Source organism: Oncorhynchus mykiss, chromosome 17 (genome assembly GCF_013265735.2).
Source record: "Oncorhynchus mykiss isolate Arlee chromosome 17, USDA_OmykA_1.1, whole genome shotgun sequence".
Lineage (NCBI taxonomy): Eukaryota > Metazoa > Chordata > Actinopteri > Salmoniformes > Salmonidae > Oncorhynchus > Oncorhynchus mykiss.
The window spans coordinates 62,265,430-62,288,012 of NC_048581.1; the positions used below are offsets into that span (position 1 = coordinate 62,265,430).

At 42.1% G+C, this 22,583-nt stretch overlaps 2 protein-coding genes across 2 annotated transcripts; one reads left to right on the forward strand and one right to left on the reverse strand.

Annotated features, from left to right (window-relative positions):
• Window positions 1–8,939: 8,939 nt before the first annotated feature.
• On the reverse strand, window positions 8,940–11,981 carry vhl (von Hippel-Lindau tumor suppressor). Its single transcript, XM_021569262.2, has 3 exons — window positions 11,571–11,981; window positions 9,680–9,802; window positions 8,940–9,372 (listed from the first exon to the last, which is right to left on the reverse strand). Exons 1-3 carry the CDS (start codon window positions 11,764–11,766, stop codon window positions 9,176–9,178), a joined length of 516 nt encoding a protein of 171 aa, XP_021424937.1. The 5' UTR covers window positions 11,767–11,981; the 3' UTR covers window positions 8,940–9,175.
• Window positions 11,982–17,425: 5,444 nt separating this feature from the next.
• On the forward strand, window positions 17,426–21,409 carry LOC110494308 (oxytocin receptor-like). Its single transcript, XM_021569263.2, has 2 exons — window positions 17,426–18,694; window positions 21,177–21,409. Exons 1-2 carry the CDS (start codon window positions 17,830–17,832, stop codon window positions 21,380–21,382), a joined length of 1,071 nt encoding a protein of 356 aa, XP_021424938.2. The 5' UTR covers window positions 17,426–17,829; the 3' UTR covers window positions 21,383–21,409.
• The last annotated feature ends 1,174 nt before the right edge of the window (window positions 21,410–22,583 follow it).

A 22,583-nucleotide genomic window follows, 5' to 3' on the forward strand; every position in this document is an offset into this window, starting at 1 on the left:
TGTAACTTAGTAAAATGTGTAAAAAGGGTAGGCGTCTGAATACTTTCTGAATGCACCGTAAGCATTTTTTAAATGAAACACTTTTAGACTTTTACTCAAGTAGTATTCTACTGGGTGACTTTCACTTTTACGCAAGTCATTTTCTATTAAGGTACTTTACTTTTACTCAAGTATGACAATTGGGTACTTTTTCCACCACTGGATCACAGTAGCAAGAATACATGAAAGGCAAGAACGATTCAGCAAACTTCAAACATTGAAATTAGCAACAGATTCTCCTTCTTCAGACTATTGGTAATCCCAGGGTTTTGTTGGCTCCAAATCTGTGTCCATGACCTAGAACATTTTGAGCTACATCATCACCAGTCACCTGGGTAGGTGATAGGGTCAACATCATCTCCAGGGAGGCAATGTATTCTATCATAACTTAGAGTCATGCTGTTACTCTAAAATATAGGCACTGCTTTGGGTCTCTCAGTGAATCAGTCAAAAACACTTTTATGGAGACACCAATCAAATCCCCTGCAAAGTAGGCAGGTCAGAGAAGATAGTATTCCTATCAAGCTGTATGTTAGCTGACATTTCGATGTATAGGCAGTAATACTGTATTTCCTGTAGTGTTAAACCCTGGCATGCACTCACTAACCCGACACGAGTCAGATGAATTTAGACAAGGGGTCTCAGAGGAGCAAATGCAGAGGGAATTAAGGAGTCTGGAGCAGAGGGAAAGGATGGGTCTCAACTCTGTGGAGCAGAGGGAAAGGATGGGTCTCAACTCTGTGGAGCAGAGGGAAAGGATGGGTTTCAACTCTGTGAAGCAGAGGGAAAGGATGGGTCTCAACTCTGTGGAGCAGAGGGAAAGGATGGGTCTCAACTCTGTGGAGCAGACAGAGGGATGCGTCTCAACACTGTGGAGAAGACAGAGAGATGGGTCTCAATACTGTAGAGCAGACAGAGGGATGGGTCTCAACACTGTAGAGCAGACAGAGGGATGGGTCTCAACACTGTGGAGCAGACAGAGGGATGGGTCTCAACACTGTGGAGCAGACAGAGGGATGGGTCTCAACACTGTGGAGCAGACAGAGGGATGGGTCTCAACACTGTAGAGCAGACAGAGAAATGGGTCTCAACACTGTGGAGCAGACAGAGGGATGGGTCTCAACACTGTGGAGCAGACAGAGGGATGGGTCTCAACACTGTGGAGCAGACAGAGGAATGGGTCTCAACACTGTAGAGCAGACAGAGGGATGCGTCTCAACACTGTGGAGCAGACAGAGGGATGGGTCTCAACACTGTAGAGCAGACAGAGGGATGGGTCTCAACACTGTAGAGCAGACAGAGGGATGCGTCTCAACACTGTAGAGCAGACAGAGGGATGGGTCTCAACACTGTGGAGCAGACAGAGGGATGGGTCTCAACACTGTAGAGCAGACAGAGGGATGGGATAGATTGCACTGCGGGATCTGAAATTAAAGAGACTTAAGGAGAAATGTCACTCCCTTCTCTGATGTGTATGTGAATGTCACACAGTCCACATGTCATATACAGTGCTTCAAAATAATTGGGACAGTGACAAATGTTTTGTTGTTTTGGCTCTATACTCCAGGAATATGGATTTGAAATGATACAATGACTATGAAGTTAAAGTGCAGACTGTCTACTTTAATTTCAGTGTATTTTCATCCATATCGGGTGAACGATTTAGAAATTTTAGGGGAATTTCAGGGGACAAATTCACTCATATGTGTATTAAACTAGTAACATTTGTAGTATTTGGTCCCATATTCCAAGCACGCTGTCACGCCCTGACCATAGTTTGCTTTGTATGTTTCTATGTTTTGTTTGGTCAGGGTGTGATCTGAGTGGGCATTCTATGTTGGATGTCTAGTTTGTCTGTTTCTGTGTTTGGACTGATATGGTTCTCAATCAGAGGCAGGTGTTAGTCGTTGTCTCTGATTGGGAACTATATTTAGGTAGCCTGTTTTGTCATTGTGGGTTGTGGGTGATTGTCTATGTTAGTTGCTTGTGTCAGCACGGTTGTGATTATAGCGTCACGGTTGTGATTATAGCGTCACGGTTGTGATTATAGCGTCACGGTTGTGATTATAGCGTCACGGTTGTGATTATAGCGTCACGGTTGTGATTATAGCGTCACGGTTGTGATTATAGCGTCACGGTTGTGATTATAGCGTCACGGTTGTGATTATAGCGTCACGGTTGTGATTATAGCGTTGTGGTTATAGCTTCACGGTTGTGGTTATAGCTTCACAGGTGTTTGTTTATTGTTTTGTATAGTTTGTTCAAGTGTTCTCTGTTCATTAAATTCACGATGAGCACATACCACACTGCATTTTGGTCCTCCGACCCTTCCAACTACTCCTCCTCAGACGAGGAGGATGACGAGCGTGACACACGCAGTGATTACATCAAGCTTGTGACGCTACAAACTTGTTGGATGCATTTGCTGTTTGTTTTGGTTGTTTCAGATTATTTTGTGCCCAATAGAAATTAATGGTAAATAATGTATTGTGACATTTTGGAGTCACTTTTATTGTGAATGAGAAGACTGTTTCCAAACATTTCTACATTAATGTGGACACTACCATGATTATTGATAGTCCTGAATGAATAATGATGAGTAAAAAAGTAACATACGCACAAATGTCATAACCCCAAGCCATGCTAACCTCTCGCCATTACAATAACACGAGAGTTTAGCATTTGGGGGGGGGGGGGGTCTGTTACTCTCCCAATACTTTTGTAGCTCACTGTAGGTTACAGAAATTGTTGTGTGACCAGGGAGACATAAGAGGGGGGGGGGCAAATGCCTGTTTACAAGATGTACACATTTAGGGGTCTTAGCGGAAACCCCTCCTGGCGTGGTTGTTGTACTTGTTCCCATACTGGGGCTGGTTTTGGAGAGAGAAAACCCCAGCCTGAGCTCAGTTTGATCATAGGTTTGACCTCATTCATTATTTATCGCCAACAGATCATAAAAATAAATAGAAACCCCGAAAAGGACTTGTGCCTTGTGCCTTAGCAGGTGCCAGATCATTAGGTGAAGCCTCAGACATGTCTTGAGTCAGGGGAGGAAAATTATGGTTGTGCGCCGGCTCTAAACCAGCTGGACACTAGACAAAAAACTAGACAAACCTACATACTATACAAACCTACAAGCTGCAGAAAGAGACCAATATATCAAGCAGAGCAACAGCTGTCAGCTCAGAGACAGTCAGTACACAGTAAAAGTGAGTTTGAAAAGAGTCTCTGCCACGCTTCTAGTCAGAGGACCTTGAGGTAAAGACAAAAGTAGTTGAAGTTTAAAGAAGTTTTCACAAAACCTGTCCTCTGGGCTCTTTTCGTCAAAAAGCAACATAAGATAAAGGCCAAAAATAACCACAGTCAGTGTCATTAGAGCCAATTTAATTAAAGTAGAGATTTCCTCTTCAAACTTCCACCTATTACCTTTTGGAGAGACTGGACAATGACTCCAGATGTAGTGTGTGAACAGAGGATAGCATGCTAATGTAATTCAAATCTTATATAAGATGGACTGTGTTAATGAGATTTATTTATTGAATGTTATTTGATGATTGCTGGCATGAACAGCTATGAGAAAATCTTGTCATATGTTTAATTAGTTTGCTCAGGGGTACAGTGCAATTCTGTGTCACCATGGCAGCTGGCATTGAGAGCAGATAGGTGGGTACCTTCATGAATATAACATTGTGATTTACAAATCATTCTAAGGGATGAGTTTATATGATTGTTTTACTCAATTATTCATGGAGGACCAAGAGATTTACAAACAAAAATGTTGAAGTAAACCAGAACTGCATCAGTGTGTTATGAAACAGTCTAATCTTTACTAATGGGATAAATGCACAAATTCACATGACATATGCATGCATGCAAGACTGAAAGCCTGCAGGAAACCGTTCATCTTCTATTCTATATCTGATTGACGTCATTGGTAATCTACAAATGGTCGCCAGGGTTTTTAAAAGGTGGAAATCAAGATAGGAGGCAGATAAACATCCACCACAAAGCGAGAACTCGATCTTTGTCTGTGATGCTGGATTTTTGTGTTGTTTACCCACGTAAAGGACAATGGCATAAGATATTTCCACATTTTCACCCATGAGATACAGACTTTCGGAAGTGCCTCCCTACAGAAAAGTGCATGCATGTATAAAGGACAGCTATTTTGGTATGAGAATCACTATTAAAACATGACCAATGTAGCCTTACCTAATCTAGCTGTGTCTACATATAACCCTGTGGTAGATTATTTTATCCACACTTGGTACATGTCAGGCAGCTGTGGCATTGCGATAAGACTGAAATGGTCCAATAGTGAAGGAAAGAAGAGAGATGATTGGACTCCCTGTTGTCATCTGACGTGACTGGGGTCCCAAGTGTTCTTCCTTTTATCCTCGGCCTGCATGTTTCTGCAACTCTTCTCACAAAGACAGGTACAGATTGTGTTTCTTTGTAGCCTAGCAACAGGTCCTCCTCTATAATTTAATATCTGTAGCACAGGTTTCATATCTTCTGATGTGAAGCTGCATAGAATGCACACATACACCTATAGACACTATAGAAAGGTACATACCTAACATACATGAATGGAACATCCATAGATCTGAACATAAAAAACATAATGGTTTGTCCTTAGTAGAAGAAAAGTAGTAGAAGAGGTTGGTGGCACCTTAATTGGGGAGAATGGGCTCGTGGTAATGACCTGAGCGGCACCAGTGGAATGGTATCAAACACATGGTTTCCATGGTTCCCAGGTGTTTGATGCCAGTCCATTTACACTGTTCCTGCCATTGTTATGAGCTGTTCTCACATCAGCAGCCTCCACTGATATAATCACTATGCTTTTTTGCATTTATCAGGAAGCTTTTTTATATTACCACCTAAAAGGAATGTATCAGGTGTGTTATTAGAAGTTCTGGTACTTAGCTTTGGTAGGTAGAAGCTGGTGCAGAAACAGTGAGCAACGGGGAGTGCAGTACGAACTGACACAGAAGAGGGGTAATAAAAGGGGGATAAACTAGGCGACAGAGATCCAGCACTGAGAAATCTTATATTCAAATTACATTTTGAGTGGTATTATTTCAGCAAACCCCATCTGAATGTTGAGGCCATAGAATTATACACTGAACAAAAATATAAATGCAACATGTAAAGTGTTGGTTCCATGTTTCATGTGCTGAAATAAAAGATCCCAGAAATGTTTCATATGCACAAAAAGCTTAAATCTCTCAAGTTTTGTGCACAAATTTGTTTACATCCCTGTTAGTGAACATTTCTCCTTTGCGGAGTTAATCTAACCACTTGACAGGTGTGGCATATCAAGAAACTGATTAAACAGTATGATCACTACACAGGTGCACCTTGTGCTGGAGACAATAAAAGGCCACTCTAAACTTTGCAGTTTTGTCTCACAACACAATGTCACAGATGTCCCAATTTTTGAGGGAACGTGCAAACGGCATGCTGACTGCACAAATGTCCACTAGAGCTGTTGCCAGATAATGTAATGTTAATATCTCTACCGTAAGCTTCCTCCAAGTAGTTTTAGAGAATTTGGCAATACGCCCAACCGGCCTCACAACCGCAGACCACATGTATGGCGTCGTGTAAAACATAAGCTACAGACAACGAATACAACTGCATTTTATTGATGGCAATTTGAATACACAGAGATCCTGAGTCCCATTCTCATGTCATTCGTCCGCAGCCATCACCTCATGTTTCAGCATGATAATGCACCATGTCGCAAGGATCTGTTCACAAGTACTGGAAGCAGAAAATGTACTAGTTCTTCCATGGCCTGCATATTCAACAGAAATGTCACCAACTGAACATGTTTGGGATGCTCTGGATTGACGTGTACGACAGCATGTTTAAGTTCCCGCCAATATCCAGCAACTTCACATAGCTATTGAAGAGGAGTGGGACAATATTCCACAGGCCACAATCAACAACCTGATCAATTTTACACGAAGGAGATGTGCTGGCTTTATAAGGCAAATATTGGTCACACCAGATACTGACTGGTTTTCTAATCCACACCCCTAACTTTTTTAAGGGTATCTGTGACCAACAGATGCCTATCTGTATTCCTAGTCATGTGAAATCAAATTTTAGGGCCTCATTTATTTATTTAAATTGACTGATTTCCTTATATGAACTTTAACTTATTAAAATTATCATTCTACTGTATTTCTGTGGCGGAGACACAGCTGCGTAACGGTAGGGACTTACGTCCGTTAGTCCATACATTACTATTCCCTTGAACTGTGAAACTTACTGTCATAAGACAAATTGGAACAGGCCAAGAACATAAACATTTATTAGGTTGATGTATCAGTCTTTTGCATATGTGGAATATATTACAAATAGAAAATATTGCAAAAAAAACAGGCACGTAGGTAGACACAGTATGTATTTTTCACAAAGCCTCAAAGGTTGTTTGCAATATACACTGGATGTACAAAACATTATGAACACCTGCTCCATGAGCCTGACCAGCTGAAAGTTATGATCCCTTATTGATGTCACTTGTTAAATCCACTTCAATCAGTGTAGACGAAGGGGCAGAGACAGGTTAAAGAAGTATTTTTGAGACATGGATTGTGTATGTGCCATTCGGAGGGTGAATGGAAAAGACAAAAAAAATGTAAGTGCCTTTGAACAGGGTATGGTAGTAGGTGACAGGCACACTATTTTGTGTCAAGAACTGCAATGCTGCTTGGTTTTTCATGCTCAACAGGTTCCCGTGTGTATCAAGAATGTTAGTTACTTTGACCCATCCCTCATTCAAACCTGTACATCTTTTCTCACATCTTTACATTTTATGATGGATAAATACGTTGAGCTTGTTCATTATAAAGCTACAGTATGTAACAAAAAAATGTTTTATTTTTTTAAACATGCTACCTTGATTGCCAGCGAGCGTGTAAATCAATCTAAATTAATATTTTTTGGTTTACTTAATCTATTCCAAACCCAGTATATTTGATTAACAAGCTGATGGGCAAAACCTGCTTGAAAGTCTTAAACACTCCAAAGCAGGGTTCCCCAACCAGTGGGGGATTTATTTGGTCACCCAAGTTTTCTGAGCAAAAATAATAATAAATATACACACAAACACCAGTCAAAAGTTTTGGACACACCAACTCATTCAAATGTTTAGTTGTGCTATTTTCTACATTGTAAAATAATAGTGACATCATGATATACAAATCTAAATATATTTTATACTTCAGATTCTTCAACACGGCCACCCTTTGCCTTGATGACAGCTTTAAACACTCTTGGCATTCTCTCAGCCAGCTTCACCTGGAATGCTTTTGCAAAAGTCTTGGAGTTACCACATATGCCAAGCACTTGTTGGCTGCTTTTCCTTCACTCTGCGGTCCAACTCCTCCTAAACCATCTCAATTGGGTTGAGGTCGACGGATTGTGGAGGCAAGGTCATCTGATGCAGCACTCCATCACTCTCCTTCTTGGTCCAATAGCCCTTGCACAGCCTGGAGGTGTGTAGGGTCATTGTCCTGTTGAAAAACAAAATGATAGTCCCACTAAGCGCAAACCTGATATGACATATCCCTGCAGAATGCTGTGGTAGCCATGCTGGTTAAGTGTGCCTTGAATTCTAAATAAAGCACTGACAGTGTCACCAGCAAAGCACCCCCACACCACCTCCTCCATGCTTCACAGAGGGGACCACACATGCAGAGATCATCATCTCACTAAAGACACAGCGGTTGGAACCAAAAATCTCAAATTTGGACTCAAATTTCCACCGGTCTAATGTCCATTGCTTGTGTTTCTTGGCCCAAGCCCAAGTCTCTTCTTACTACTGATGTCCTTTAGTAGTGGTTTCTCTTAAGCAATTTGACCATGAAGGCCTGATTCACACAGTCTCCTCTGAACAATTGATGTTGAGATGTGTCCGTTACTTGAACTCTGTGAAGCATTTACTTGGGCTGCAATGTCTGAGGTGCAGTTAACTCTAATTAACTTTTCCTCTGTAGCAGAGGTAACTCCGGGTCTTCCTTTCCTGTGGCGGTCCTCATGAGAGCCAGTTTCATCATAACGCTTGATGGTTTTTGCGACTGTACTTGAAGAAACTTTCAAAGTCCTTGAAATGTTCCGTATTGACTGACCTTAATGTCTTAAAATAATGGACTGTCGTTACTCTTTGTTTATTTGAGCTGTTCTTTCCATAATATGGACTTTGTCTTTTACCAAATAGGGCTATCTTCTGTATACCACCCCTACCATGTCACAACACAACTGATTGGCTCAAATAAATTCCACAAATTAACTTTAAACAAGGCACACCTGTTAATTGAAATGCATTCCAGATGACTACCTCATGAAGCTGGTTGAGAGAATGTCATGAGTGCGCAAAGCTGTCATCAAGGCAAAGGGTGGCTACTTAGAAGAATCTCAAATATAAAATATATTTTGATTTGTTTAACACTTTTTTTGGTTACTACATGAGTCCATAGTTGTAATGTATTCACTATCATTCTACAATGTGAAACATTTTAAAAATAAAGAAAAAATGTTGAATGAATAAGTGTGTTCAAACCTTTGACTGGTAGTGTGTGTGGACAGAAAAAACATAAAAATCAGCTCTAAGTGATTGAACTTTCAGAAATCTGTTCCAAAGTATTTCCATGTGGCAAAAAAGAGAGCTATGTGACTGTGCACCAATGTAAGCAAGGTTTGGAATTATTATGCTATCGTCAAATCTTATATGTGTTTGGGCTTCTTGCAGTGATTTTGCAGTCTACAAATGAATTGGAATTATGTTCCAACCACCTGACAATCCGCAACAACAACAAAAACAGCCAGCAGCTGAATCAGGTTGATGATCCCTTCTCTAAAGTCAGAGCACTGAATTGGTTGACACATTTTTTTCCTAAGCTACGAATACCATTTTAAACAATTGCAACAACAACAAAAAATGGATAAGACCCTCGGTAGTTGCTACAGCAGTGAATTCAACCCTGACCTCCCAGTGTCCAGTGTCCAATCAAACAATCTTTCATTCTGTCATCTTATTATTTTGATAGATTCAGAAACATCAACAGCAGCATCAGAGCCATATAGCGATATCTATATAAGCACTCCTATTCTAAGTTGCTCCTCATGCATCCTGGGGTTGCTGCCTGTCTTCTAGGAGGCGCTGTTCCACGCGCTGGGCGATGCGCATCAGGTCCTTCAGCACGCTGGGACGGTCCTCCAGCTCCTCATGGAGACACCGAGCAATCTCCAGCCTCCTGTAGTCCTCTGGACGGACCAGGCGCCGCACTACCTGGAGGGCACGCTCCTTCAAGCTGAGGACTGAGGAGAGAACACACATACACAGATATGCCATAGTTATTAGATTAAATAATAATATTCCTTATGTGTGTTCTCAGTGCAGAGTAGTAAAAAGAATAATGTGTGCTGCTCAAAACACAGAACAATGATCTACCAGTCATAATCACCAGTGACCCTCCTGTTACACAGGGAGTACAATTGCACTAAAGTGCCAGAAAGGTCCAAACCTCTTAGCAGAGATGCTCACATACAAGGAGATGACACTATTATCGGTGTACAGATGATCTGTACAGGTCAAAGGAGAATTCAAACCTGATGTTTCTCTAACCTGGTAATGTGACGTTAACCTGGACAGCCTGTCCATTCTCCATTGGTTTGGGCAGGAACATCTCTTTACTATTCGCCTTCAGCGCGTCATCTGTCTCTGCATCTCTGAACATCCAAGGATGACCTGATAGAATAAAAACATGGAAAGGCATAAAGACGATACACACCAAGACCAAATACAGCATGCCAAACAAATAAACACGTGTAACACTTGTGTGAAAACAACCAGGCGAAACTTTGCTAAACTGTGTAATGGTATATCTTTATTTTTTGAAAGATTCTCTCGCTTATTTGAAAATTAAGTTCCAAAAGCTTTCCAAAATAGTATCAAAAGTGTGGCGTATTTGCGTTTAGACAGAGCATCGGGATTGAACCAATGATATGTATTAAGCCTAGATGAAGGCTCCCTGTGAGTAGACCGAGGCTAATAAAGAGTGATAGAAATAACATGTGTTTCAGTAAGGTTGGCTTCTTAGCGTTCATAACCATAGTTATCAACTGTAATGCAGAAATGGAATTAAATTCAGAAAATATATGTTGTGGTGGCATCTGCGGAGAAGTACTTGGGGGTACAAAATTTGTTACATTGTGTGCTGAACGATAACGTCCCGTCCTCCCAGGCTGTTGGCCTGGTGTAGGATCAGATAGGGCCAGGTAGTGGAATAGTGGTGAGGTTAATGGGTATAGGGTTAGTTGGTAGGGCCAGTTTTCTTCTCTGTTACCCTCCCCTTTTGTGTCACAAAGTGTAATGAATTTACACTCCATAAGAGTGGGCGGTCAAGCCCACACAGTAGGTCACCTAGCAGTTAGCAGAGTTGGGCCAGTAACCGAAAGGTCACTGGTTCCAATTCCAAAGCTGACTATGTGAAAAATCTGCCCTTGAGCAAGGCACTTAAACCTAATAATTGCTACTGTAAATCACTCTGGATTAGAGCATCTGCAAAAAATGATAAATAAAATACAAATGTGGACCGATGTTTGTAGATCGCCACAATACCATAGTCGAAAAACCCTAGACAACTGACAGGGGAGAAGATGGTGGAGGCAGATATTTTGTTTGAAACTGACGGCGCGTCGAGTGGAGATGAGAGTAAGAAGGATTTGACTGCAGTGGCGAACAGGAAGGAAAACGTGAGAAGTGGTTGTGAATCTAGTAAAGTCAAGCCTTGCTCTGACTCTTTTTTTAGTTGGACTGAGGGTTTTGGACCGTTGGCGTAATCTGGGAGATCTGTTTGACGTCTCGATTAATATTATAGATGCATTGGATAAGGTTGTGTCAGAGAGGATAACAAGTGTTTTTTGTGTGTGTGTGTCCGAGGAGCATAAGGAGCATGCTTTGCAACTGAAAAATATACCAGGTAGGAATGTGTCCAAACCTCTGCAGTGTGACAAATGTAAACTATTTGGGCATGTGTCAAGTGTATGTAGACAATAGGAGTATCGTATGCCAGTTGAGGCGAAATGCTGCAATTGTGGGGGCGAGCATGTGCCCGGATTCATGAAGTGCCCTGTTAGGGTGAAGGAGACAGAGGTGGCAAGAGTTAAGGACTGTCCAGCATGTCTCCTATCCCGAGGCGTTGAGACAAGTGAGAGAACGTTGAAGAAACCATGGTAGTTACTCAGAAACAGGATTCCGATATGTTGCATGTTTAAAAAAGGCTGCTTTGAAGCCACCGCGCAACCATTTTGGTAACGTTACTCCATTCTAAAACAATATTTTGGAAGCTATATGAATTCCTTTAACAATTACAATTATATTATAGACACCTTAATGTATACTTGGGTTATTGACAGCTACTGATGACCAATTCTTGAATTAACAGAAAATATTACACTTAACGTTACTCGCTGTGGCTTATTTGCTAACTGGTGCTAGCCAAGCTTCTACCTACCTACGAAGGTGTTCATTTTCATTCCTTTTCCTGGCTGTAAAATATCGTAGAGTTGAGGTTCCCCGCGGAAATTAATCCATACTGGTCGCATGATTCGAGGACTCCGGTTACAAAACACTGCATTCGACGGTATTCCGCTTTTCAGAGACCTTACCAACGGGAGCTGTTCTTCTCCCCCTTGAATCTCTTGAGGCATAACTTGACGTTAGCTAGCAAAAAATAAAAGTATAAATTGATCTAGCAGCTGTAGCTAACAAGATATGTCTTGAAGAAAATATCATAAACATATAGATAGTCATAAACGCAAAAGCGACATTATAAAGGTAACTTATTTAAAGTTGTTATATCTTGTCTTTTCATGCCAGCCAGCAAGTCGCTTGTGTTTGTTATGTAATTATTTTCCGGTTGAGGAGGGCGTGGAAAGAATGTATTCACTGAGTGGTCCGTTTTACTGTCAATCAATGGCTCCTGACCAATTACTTACCTCACACAATGTACATTTTTGATACAGAAGACCTGATGTCTATTTAGTTATTATTACTTACGTATTGGGAAATAAAGAAACCGTGTGAATTGTAAAGCAGCAGTATTATGACTTGTAAAGCAGAAATCTGGTTAAGATGTTTTCTAAATGAGCAGCATTTTGTTATACCCTACAGTGGAATTTTTAAATGCTGTTCACACACACAGAAGCCTAACTACTGAGTTAGCAATTGAGCCTAAGGATGAGGTTAAAAAATGTTCGCACAATTACCCTCTTTAGAAGTGAAGGGAGCTTTTGACATTGCTCTTATATGATTGTTGCAATTTTGCATCTATTTTTGTAGTGAATACAGTATGAAATGTCTGTCATTACAAGCAGGCCAACAACATACTTCTCCTGGCAGCACTTGCAGTGCCTCATGTTTTTTTTTTTTTTTTTACATAAACAGGCATTTGAGTCACCTAAATGGTTGACACTTTATCAGGCATGCACTGTATACTCATTTTCAATAAGCCACATGGCTCGGTGTGAATGGATTTGGAGTGCAGCCTGAGTGTTGTACTGTATTTTATAGAATGTGTTGTTTGGATCATATTGTATTTCCCTATGCTGACTGTGTACATAGGCTTATTACACTATTCAGCTCCCCGCACTCCCCTTTTCCAGAAGTTGCTGTCTCTGTGAAATGTGAAAAATTAATGCTTAAAGCCAAACCCTCAAAATAGTCAAAAGATGTTAATGGACGACCGTACCCGAAAGGGAGAGGTGATTAATAAAGCCAGATTGAAAGAGCCCTTACGGTTGTGCCTGATGCTTGCATTCCCAGACATTGAGCGCCGCAACAACACCAGCAGCCAGATACTCATCTTGTGTGTGTAGAATAATTGGGCCATTAATTGACAAAATAGTTCCTAAAGTGCAGAAAAAGGCCAAGAACAAGGTGCACAGTCCTGCACAAATGGCTGCATATGGGAAAGTTGAATAAAAGCACTGCAGTCAACTTTAAGTGTGGTTATTGTGAAGTGGAAAGGTCTAGGAGCAACAATGGATCAGCCGCGAAGTGGCAGGCCACACAAGCTCACAGAACGGGACCACTAAGTGCTGAAGTGTGTAGCGTGTAAAAATAGTCTGTCCTCGGTTGCAACACTCACTACCGGATTCCAAACTGCCTCTGGAAGCAACGTTAGCACAAGACCTGTTCGTCGGGAGCTTCATGAAATGGGTTTCCATGGCCTAGCAGCATCACACAAGCCTAAGAATACCATGCGCAATGCCAAGCGTCGGCTGGAGTGTTGTAAAGCTTCACCATCTGGCTGTCCAACACACGAATCTGGGTTTGGCGGATGCCAGGAGAACGCTACCTGCCCCAATGCATAGTCCCAACTGTAAAGTTTGGTGGAGGAGGAATAATGGTCTGGGGCTGTTTTTCATGGTTTGGGCTAGGCCCTTTAGTTCCAGTGAAGGGACATCTTCAACTTTACGGCAACAGATTGGGGAAGGCCCTTTCCTGTTTCAACATGACAATTCCCCCATGTGTAAAGCGAAGTCCATACAGAAGTAGTTTGTCAAGATCAGTGTGGAAGAACTTGACTGTCCTGTACAGAGCCCTCAACCCCATCGAACACCTTAGGGATGGCTCGCTGACGGCGAGCCAGGTCTAATCGCCCAACATCAGTGCCGACCTCACTAACTCTCTTGTGGCTGAATGGAAGTAAGTCCCTGCAGCAATATTCTTCTTCCCAGAAGAGCGGAGGCCATTGTAGCAGCAAAGGAGGACCAACTCCATATTAATGTCCATGATTTTGGTCATGTAGTGTGTATAGTAGTTTAAACTACTGTGTACAAAACATTCTGAAAACCTGCTCTTTCCATGACAGACTATCCAGGTGAAAGCTATGATCCATTATTGATGTCACCTTTTAAATCCATTTCGAAAATCAGTGTAGATGAAGGGGAGGGGACAGGTTATAGAAGGATTATTTAGCCTTGAGACAATTGAGACATGGATTGTGTATGTGTGCCATTCAGAGGGTGAATGGGCAAGACAAAAGATTGGAGTGTCTTTGAACTAGTTGTGGTTGTAGGTGCCAGGTGCACCGGTTTGAGTGTGTCAAGCACTGAAACGTTTTTGGTGTTGTCACGCTCAACAGTTTCCCTTGTGTATCAAGAATGGTCCACCACCCAAACGACATCCAGGCAATGGCTGGCCAGTGGTCAAAAAACAGGTAATTGATGAAAGAGAAAAAGGAGGCTGTGCAGAGCAGTGCATCTATCAATTTGCAGATGGATACACTGCTGCCATGAAGGGATGTACCTGATTGGCAATGATGTTCAAATATCCTGTGGCATTCAAACATTGATCCACTTTTATCAAGGGACCCAATGTGTTGCATGAAAACACCCTACACCATCACAGCACCACCACCAGCCTGCAATGTTGACACGCGGCATGATGGATGTACTTGTGGTTTTCTCCATACCCTAGTCATCCCATCAGAGTGAAACAGAAGTACTGGGATTCATCAGCCCAGGCAATGTTTTTCCAATTCTCCAGCGTGTTTTCGTACCTTAACCTACTGCAATCGCAGTTTTGTTTTTTGCTGAAAGAAGTGGAACTCTGTAACGTCGTCGGCTGCCATACCACATTTGTGTCAAGGTACGATGAGTTGTGCATTATTTTATGGGTATTTGGGCACCAATGTTGTACTAGACTGTCAGTTGACTAACTGTAGCCCGCCTGTTGCTCTGCACAATTCGCAGCAGGCTCCTTTTTCCTCTTTAATCAATTACCTGTTTTCGACCACTGGCCTGCCATTAGCTGGATGTCCTTTGGCTGGTGGACCATTCTTGATACATACGGGCACTGTTGAGCATGAAAAACCCACCAGTGTTGCAGTTCTTGACACTCAAACCTGTGTGCCTGGCCCCTATTACCATACCCTGTTCCTGTCCCCAGAGCATCTTATACAGTTAATCTCTTTTTGTAACATGTTGAGGCCGGTGTTGTGCCGAAAATCTCCCCCCTGCCAGAACCCCCCCCCCCTCATTGCTTGCTAGTTGAGATTTCTGCTCTTCACCCCGTTGTCAGTTTAGCCTACATTTCACTGATCTTAGTAGCAGAAAGGATTTTTGATTTGTGTCCTTCAAGGCAGCTGTCAATGATCACATTAGGCTGCGATTCATTTTATTTTTAATGGCGTTTCGATCACGGGGGAGAAACTAGTCATGTCTGCAATTTTCAGTTTGGCTATTTGTTTCAAGTGTATTAGTCTATAAATAAATCTCTTTGCCAAAATTCGTCACCTCTCCCATGTCTTATTCGACTAGTAGTTGTTTGGAAATGTTTATTGCTTGCTAATATTTGACTCCCTCCTCTGTTTTAATATAACACACATACATTACTTATTCATTTTGGTTGCCTATCCTGACATGAAGTTTGTTCTATACAAAGTATTGGACTCTGATGTGTGCACAGAAAGTATTTGACTCCCTCCTCTGTTTAATATAACAGTCATATACTTTCTGTGGCACACATCAGAGTCAAATACTTTCTATAGAACAAACTTCACGTCAGTGTAACAGTATAGCTTCCGTCCCTCTCCTCGCCCCTACCTGGGCTCAAACCTGGGACCCTCTGCACACATCAACAACAGTCACCCACGAAGCATCGTTACCCATCGCGCCACAAATGCCGGCTCTTGCAGAGCAAGGGGAACAACTACTTCAGGTCTCAGAACGAGTGACGTGACCCGATTGAAACAGCGCGCACCACCGCTAACTAGCTAGCCATTTCACATCGGTTACATCAGCATAGGTGTAACTGATGTGAAACGGCTAGCTTAGTTAGCGGTGCGCGCTAAATAGCGTTTCAATCGGTGACGTCACTTGCTCTGAGACCTTGAAGTAGTAGTCAGAGAGATTCTCATATTATTATCAGTCAGAGCTACAGAATATTTTTAAGGACCCAGTGAGAGTTATTAGTGATATAATTCTCTTGATCTTTTGTGTGTTCCATACAGCAAAATCAATGGTGTATATTTAACTCTGAAAGTGTTAAATGTACACTTTTTTCAGTGAACACACTTTTTTCAGTGAACAGTGAACAGTATAACACTTTTGAAACTATTAACATCAACACTGATGGTTATTTTACACCACTTAGTGTTAATGTCACTCTTACAGAGTGAATTTAACTCCTGAATCAACACTAGAAATGTAACACAACAAAAAAAATCAACACTGGCCAATTTGTTATGCACATTAATACTTAAGTACGATATTTGTGATAGGCCTCTCGCAAGAGGGACCCCAAGTACAAAAGTGTAAGAGTAATTTCTCCTCCAGTGTTTCCAGAGAAAACATCTGTAACCAGCTGGAGTCAACTGTGTGTCTGGAATCAACACTGTCTGTTTCAGAACATCTGGAGGCTGTCAGGAACATTGGCACATGTCCCATGCCCTGTGATGTGTCTGTCTGGATAAGCCAATATAGGGAGGATGAGACTATAGGTCATAGGGTATTAGGGTAGATTGTTATTAGAGGAGTGCATGTATTGTCAGTATTGATCCATTTTGTGGATGGAACACAAAGCATTTACACGGGCAGGATCTGAACCCTGGTCAAATGGGAATAATCGACATCTTGAAAGTTACAGTAAGTGGCTGGTGATGTCCAATTGTGCACTCATAGAAATATTATTATTATTATTTAAATGTTACATTCATTCAATTTTTGTAGGTCTATGAATTATGATAATTGTATCAAAACATTTTTTAAATCTGTTGTTTATTAGATTTTTATATAACCTGCTCATTTGGGGTTAAGGTTTCAGGAAGCTCAGTTCTGTCTAAATTGGGCTGTTCTCATTATCCCAGGAAGCTAATACATAATGACTGGAATTATTCTGTATAAACATGGAGCCACAGAGTTTCTCAAACTGTACAGTCTTTGATTGAGCTCATCATGGAAAGGGAAACTCTCTTGAATGGCTGAGACAACGTACAAACACTTGGTGCCTATGTAAACAGTATACCAAGGGCAATCCAATGTAAACATCCGTTAGCCTATACAGACAGCCTAGCAGCCTGAATCACTCTAGCCTATGACCGAGCTGTAAATAAAAAATGAAAGCGTTGTTAAAAAACAAATCAATAGTTAACTAAAACGTTTTGATAAACGTCTTCATATTTGAGACTTGTCGATAGAGTGGACAGGGCTCTCTGTCATGAAAGGTGGAAGTCGCTGTGCGCGCGAACATCTGGAGCTGAAGGATAGCTCCACCCTGCTCCCACGCAAATAATATAAAACCCAGAGCAACAGATGCAACACCTCATCAATAGACTACTAGGTTGCAGCTCATGTCGACCCCTCCCCAACTTCTCCTGCACACTGCAATCAAACTGAATATCAGTTAAGTTGTCTTTGTTTAAGTTATAAGTCTAAATTGCTTTAACCTATGGCCCTATGTTTTTTTTGATGGGTTGAAATCATTGGGCTAATAGTTATTTGGAGATTTAGGTTATCTAAAATTCTCGGACATGATGTCAGTATTTAAGCATTGATGCATTGTAATTTTGAAAGTTAAATTAGCCTAAAACGCATCTTACTAACTCAGTAGTTTTAGATCAGATATGGTAGGTATATCAAACATTAGTGTAATAGCATATCAAAGTATCTCTGTTACTCAGTGTATCAATTTTTGTCTTGTTTCTCTGCAGAAGACCGCTCGTGCGTAAAGTTGCTGGCACCCGCCTCTTCGCTCTCCAAACCTGAACCATGTACCCGTTTAATGCCAGTTTCAGTAACTTCAGTCTGATGATGGAGGTTGCGGACATGCCTCGGGATGAGAACCTGGCCAAAGTAGAGATCGCGCTGCTCAGCGTCATCTTCGTCAGTGCCGCTATCCTGAACACTGGGCTACTACTGGTTCTGTGGAAGCGGCGCAAACAGGTATCCAAGATGCGTGTCTTGGTGTTCCACCTTTGCGTTGCGGACCTGGTTGTGGCGTTTTTCCAGGTGTGCCCGCAGCTCATGTGGGACATTACGGACAGATTCATCGGACCGGACCTGGTGTGCCGCTTGGTGAAGTATCTGCAGGTCGTAGGCATGTTTGCGTCCACCTACATGATCGTAGTGATGACCATTGACCGCTACCAGGCTATCTGCAACCCTATGGTCAAATTTCAGAGGAGGCGCAAGCGCTGGAACATCCCTGTTTGCATCGCCTGGGCGATATCCCTCGTGGGCGGCCTGCCTCAGATCTTCATCTTCTCCCGGGTCCAGGTGGCTCCCGGGGTGTTCGACTGCTGGGCGGACTTTATCCAGCCCTGGGGCTTGAAGACCTACATCACCTGGACCACGATGGTTATCTTTGTCTTGCCCATTTTGACCGTGGTGGTGTGTCAGGTGCGAATCTGCCGAGCCATCCAGAATAACCTTTACTTAAAGACGCACCAGGATGGGGGTAGCGGGGTTGCCTTTCAGCTGCCCTCCAGAACCAGCAGCGTGGCTGGTGTGTCCAAAGCACGAATCAAAACTGTGAAGATGACAGTGATTATCGTACTTGCCTACATCATCTGCTGGACTCCGTTCTTCACGGTCCAGCTTTGGTCTGTGTGGGACAAGGACGCGCCAACAGAAAGTAAGAACAGGGATATCAATCTTATTATAAATGTATAATGAAGTCCCCAAATATGACTGTCAATAGGGCGTTAGGGGTGGCGCCCCACTTGTGATAAAACAATATATATATTTTATATAGTAATTATTTGTATCAAAAATATATAAGCCTATATATTATATCAATCATGGATTGTGTTTTAAACGCTCATAAAAGTGGGGCAGATGTGTACATTTCCCTGTTTCAAAAATAGATTGTTCAGAACAAGCTGTTCAGTTACTACTCTGCTCATCTGCGACTGCAAGCAGCCTGCATCAGCACCGCCTCCGTGGGCGCATAGGCCATGCTGAATGTTGAGGGGGGTTGGGTTTGATTAACCTCGCCTGGGCGCACGTGTAGGTTTGTTTTGCACCGGTTTAAAGTTGACTGCATGAACCAGGCGCCCGCTCTGTCCGCCAGCAAAGTAGTCTCAAAACAAAAGTAATGTAATTCAGCATGTGTAGTTATTAGTATAATTCTGTGTTTTCCCATGCAAAAGTGGTTGCTTTTGGAAAAAACGCTTGATCTGCTCTATCAGGTATAGATGCTGCTAATGCAAATTGTAATTAACTTGTTAATAAATCATCAAACAATCACTGGTGCCTGGGACCTGATAAACTAGACAACAACATCCAAGAAAGGTGGAAGGACAGAGGGATACACTAGCTAGAATCTTCTCATTGCGGATCTGGTAGGACAAACAAGCTTGGCCAATTTGATTGTCCATCAAGGTAGGTGACAGGGTGACGTGTGTGGACTAAAACAGACCAAAATTGGGTGTATCAATCACAAAGGATGATAAAAATAGTTAGCCAGCTACAGTAATTTTGATAAATAGTTTGGATGATTTTTGGGTCAAATGAACCAGTTAGGCTATCTTCCTTTGATAAGTAGCTTGCTAGCTGGTTAACAGTTCACTCTCATGCCAATTTCAAGTCTTTCTAAACTAATATCTGACTAAGGGTGCGTTTGTAAATTCACTCTGGAGTGTCAGAGTGTGCTGAGTGCAGTCAGATTGTCCGTTCATAAATTCAGTGAATTTTGTTCTCGGAGTGTACAGAGCGCATACTGGACGTTCAGGCAGAGGGGTAAGCTTGATGCGAGCGTTCTGACCTCACAACGGCAGTCAAGTGCCGAAGCTAAAGTTAGATAGTTTGCTAGCTACTTCCTGACACAAATGAGAGAAACCTCACTCTGACCATTTTATTCACCCAAGCAGAGCTGGTTAGACTGTTTTCATGTTATCTAGAGTGTTAGTGACTGGAACTGTGCTGCTGCCAATGTTTACTGACACTGGTCATATTCGCGGCAGGGTAGCCTAGTGGTTAGAGCGTTGGACTAGTAACCGGAAGGTTGCAATCCCTGAGCTGACAAGGTACAAATCTGTCGTTCTGCCCCTGGACAGGCAGTTAACCTGCTGTTCCTAGGCCGTCATTGAAAATAAGAATTTGTTCTTAACTGACTTGCCTAGTTAAATAAAGGTTAAAAAAATATATATACATATATATATATATATATATATATATATATTCAGCGGGTGTTGTGTGTTCAGAATTTATGATTGGACAATCTGACAACTCTCTGAATTTACTAATGCCAAGATCGGTCTCTGAGCGCACTTTACAAACACACCCTATGTTAGCTAGCCATCCCCAGTTAGATAATGTGTTTTCCCAGTTAGATAATGGGTTTTCACTTATTGCATCTGCATGCATGTTATGTTCTCCCTGGTGCACTCATTTGTTCGTGACATGAGCTGGCTGCTCGTTCTAAATAGTAGCCTATGATCTAATCTGTTCAAAACAGTGGCAGCAGTGGTCATTTGGTTTTTGACATGCAAAAGTGAAATAGGTGTATTTATGCTGTTGTTCAAACGCACATATTTCTTTATATGTCTTCTCAAATAATCTACTGGTAGTTTGAAAACATGACATCATATTTATGTCATGCTGCTTTGTTGACAACTCCAACCACCTCATGCCCAGGGTATTCACGCCACAGGTACACACCCTCTGATTTAGGCTAGTCTCTTACACGCCAATCAGACATACAGCATTATTGGACAAAATGGTGCCCAGCATAATCTGGATATGTGTGCAACAAAAGTTCAACATTCACCTTCTGCTACCATTTCTGTCAAGCCATCTACATATACAATTTGGTGCATACCTTTGATGAATCCAACAGAACACACTGCAACTGCCTCTGCAACCAGTGGAGGCTGTTGAGGAGGGGACAGCTCATAGTAATGGAAACCAGGTTTGATACCATTCCATTTACTCAATTCCAGCAATTATTATGAACATCCTCCCTCAGCAGCCTCCACTGTCTGCAACGCAATGTTGCAAGGCAAACGCTGCGTTCCATTGGAAATTAATGTACTTCTGGTGTACCAAAACGTAATGACACCGTCGGTGTAGGGCGCAGTAAATGTGCGTAATTTATCCTTGTGTTGTCATTGCAGCCGCAACGTTCACCATCCTGATGCTGTTGGCAAGTCTGAACAGCTGCGCCAACCCCTGCATCTACCTGCTCTTCAACGGCCAGCTGCCCAATAAGCTGACGGTGCTGTGCCGAAGGCCTTCCAACAGGAAAGACTCCATTAACTATGAGGCCACAGTGGTCAGCTCGCTCTACATGAGCTTCAAAAGCATCTCCGACTCCAAATAGAACACACGGTTTTCATATTCTCCAGGTATGGGGCGGCAGCGTAGCCTAGTGGTTAGAGCGTTGGACTAGTAACCGGAAGGTTGCGAGTTCAAACCCCCGAGCTGACAAGGTACAAATCTGTCGTTCTGCCCCTGAACAGGCAGTTAACCCACTGTTCCCAGGCCGTCATTGAAAATAAGAATTTGTTCTTAACTGACTTGCCTGGTTAAATAAAGGTAAAAATAAAAAATGGGGAAGCAAGTAACTAAAGGCACGCTTTAAAACCTGAAAGGGTTCTTTGGCTGTCCCCATAAGAGAACCCTTTGAAGAACCCTTTTTGGTTCCATGTAGAACCCGTATCAAAAAAGGGTTTTCCTATGGGGTACTGCCGAAGAACCCTTTTGGTACTCTTTCTTCTAAGAGTGTATGTGCGGGAATACACGCTAAATAGTGGGGAATAGTCCACCACTAATGGATTAAGGCAGCCTGTTTGTGATGTGGGCTGGCGCTGGGTGTCACAGAGATATATCACGGTTGTAACACCTCTGGCAGACAACATAGGAATGAGCAACATTAGCTAGATTTCTGACAGTTTTCATGTGAATATGATCAAATCCGCTTAAAAACAATATGCGAATTTCCCACTCTGGCAGTGTTTCCATCAAATGTACTTGTTTGACGTGATGCAGATAAAAGGCTGTGAGCGCGTGATCACGTGGTGCACATAAAATACATTTTGTGGTTAAATGTACCCATGAAAAAATACAAGTTAAATGAGTTTCCAGCACATTTTCAACTCTACTGATGGTTTTATAGCTAACAGCGCTATCGTATTTATATTTGTCAAACGGCAGCCAGGCCTTGATTAACATGTCACCAGAAGAAAACCCTCAATATTTATTGGAAAGGAGCATCAAGCTCATCACCTTGCACTTTCCCCACCCTGTGAACTTCATCATTTATTTAATCTGTAGCATAATAAACTGCATGCTTTCCCAAAGAGTTGTAGTGGGGGGGACCACACGTCATTACGTGACTCCAAGTTTACTTCCATATGATAGTTATTATATCAATATTTGCGCAGAGCAGTGTTTCCCCAACTCCACATACATATTTGTTGTAGCACCAGACAAACTCACCTGATTCAACTAATTGAGGGCTTAATGATTAGTTATCAAGTTGAATCCGGTGTGCTTGTCCAGGGTTACAACAAAATGTGTGC

Coding starts and splice junctions, on each gene's coding strand:
- vhl (XM_021569262.2), bottom strand. CDS start 11,766: ATGCCTCAAGAGATTCAAGGGGGAGAAGAACAGCTCCCGTTGGTAAGG. Junction 9,803..11,570: donor GAAAATGAACACCTTCGTAG/GTAGGTAGAAGC, acceptor TTATTCTATCAG/GTCATCCTTGGATGTTCAGA. Junction 9,373..9,679: donor GGTTAACGTCACATTACCAG/GTTAGAGAAACA, acceptor TTCTCTCCTCAG/TCCTCAGCTTGAAGGAGCGT.
- LOC110494308 (XM_021569263.2), top strand. CDS start 17,830: ATGTACCCGTTTAATGCCAGTTTCAGTAACTTCAGTCTGATGATGGAG. Junction 18,695..21,176: donor CAAGGACGCGCCAACAGAAA/GTAAGAACAGGG, acceptor TTGTCATTGCAG/CCGCAACGTTCACCATCCTG.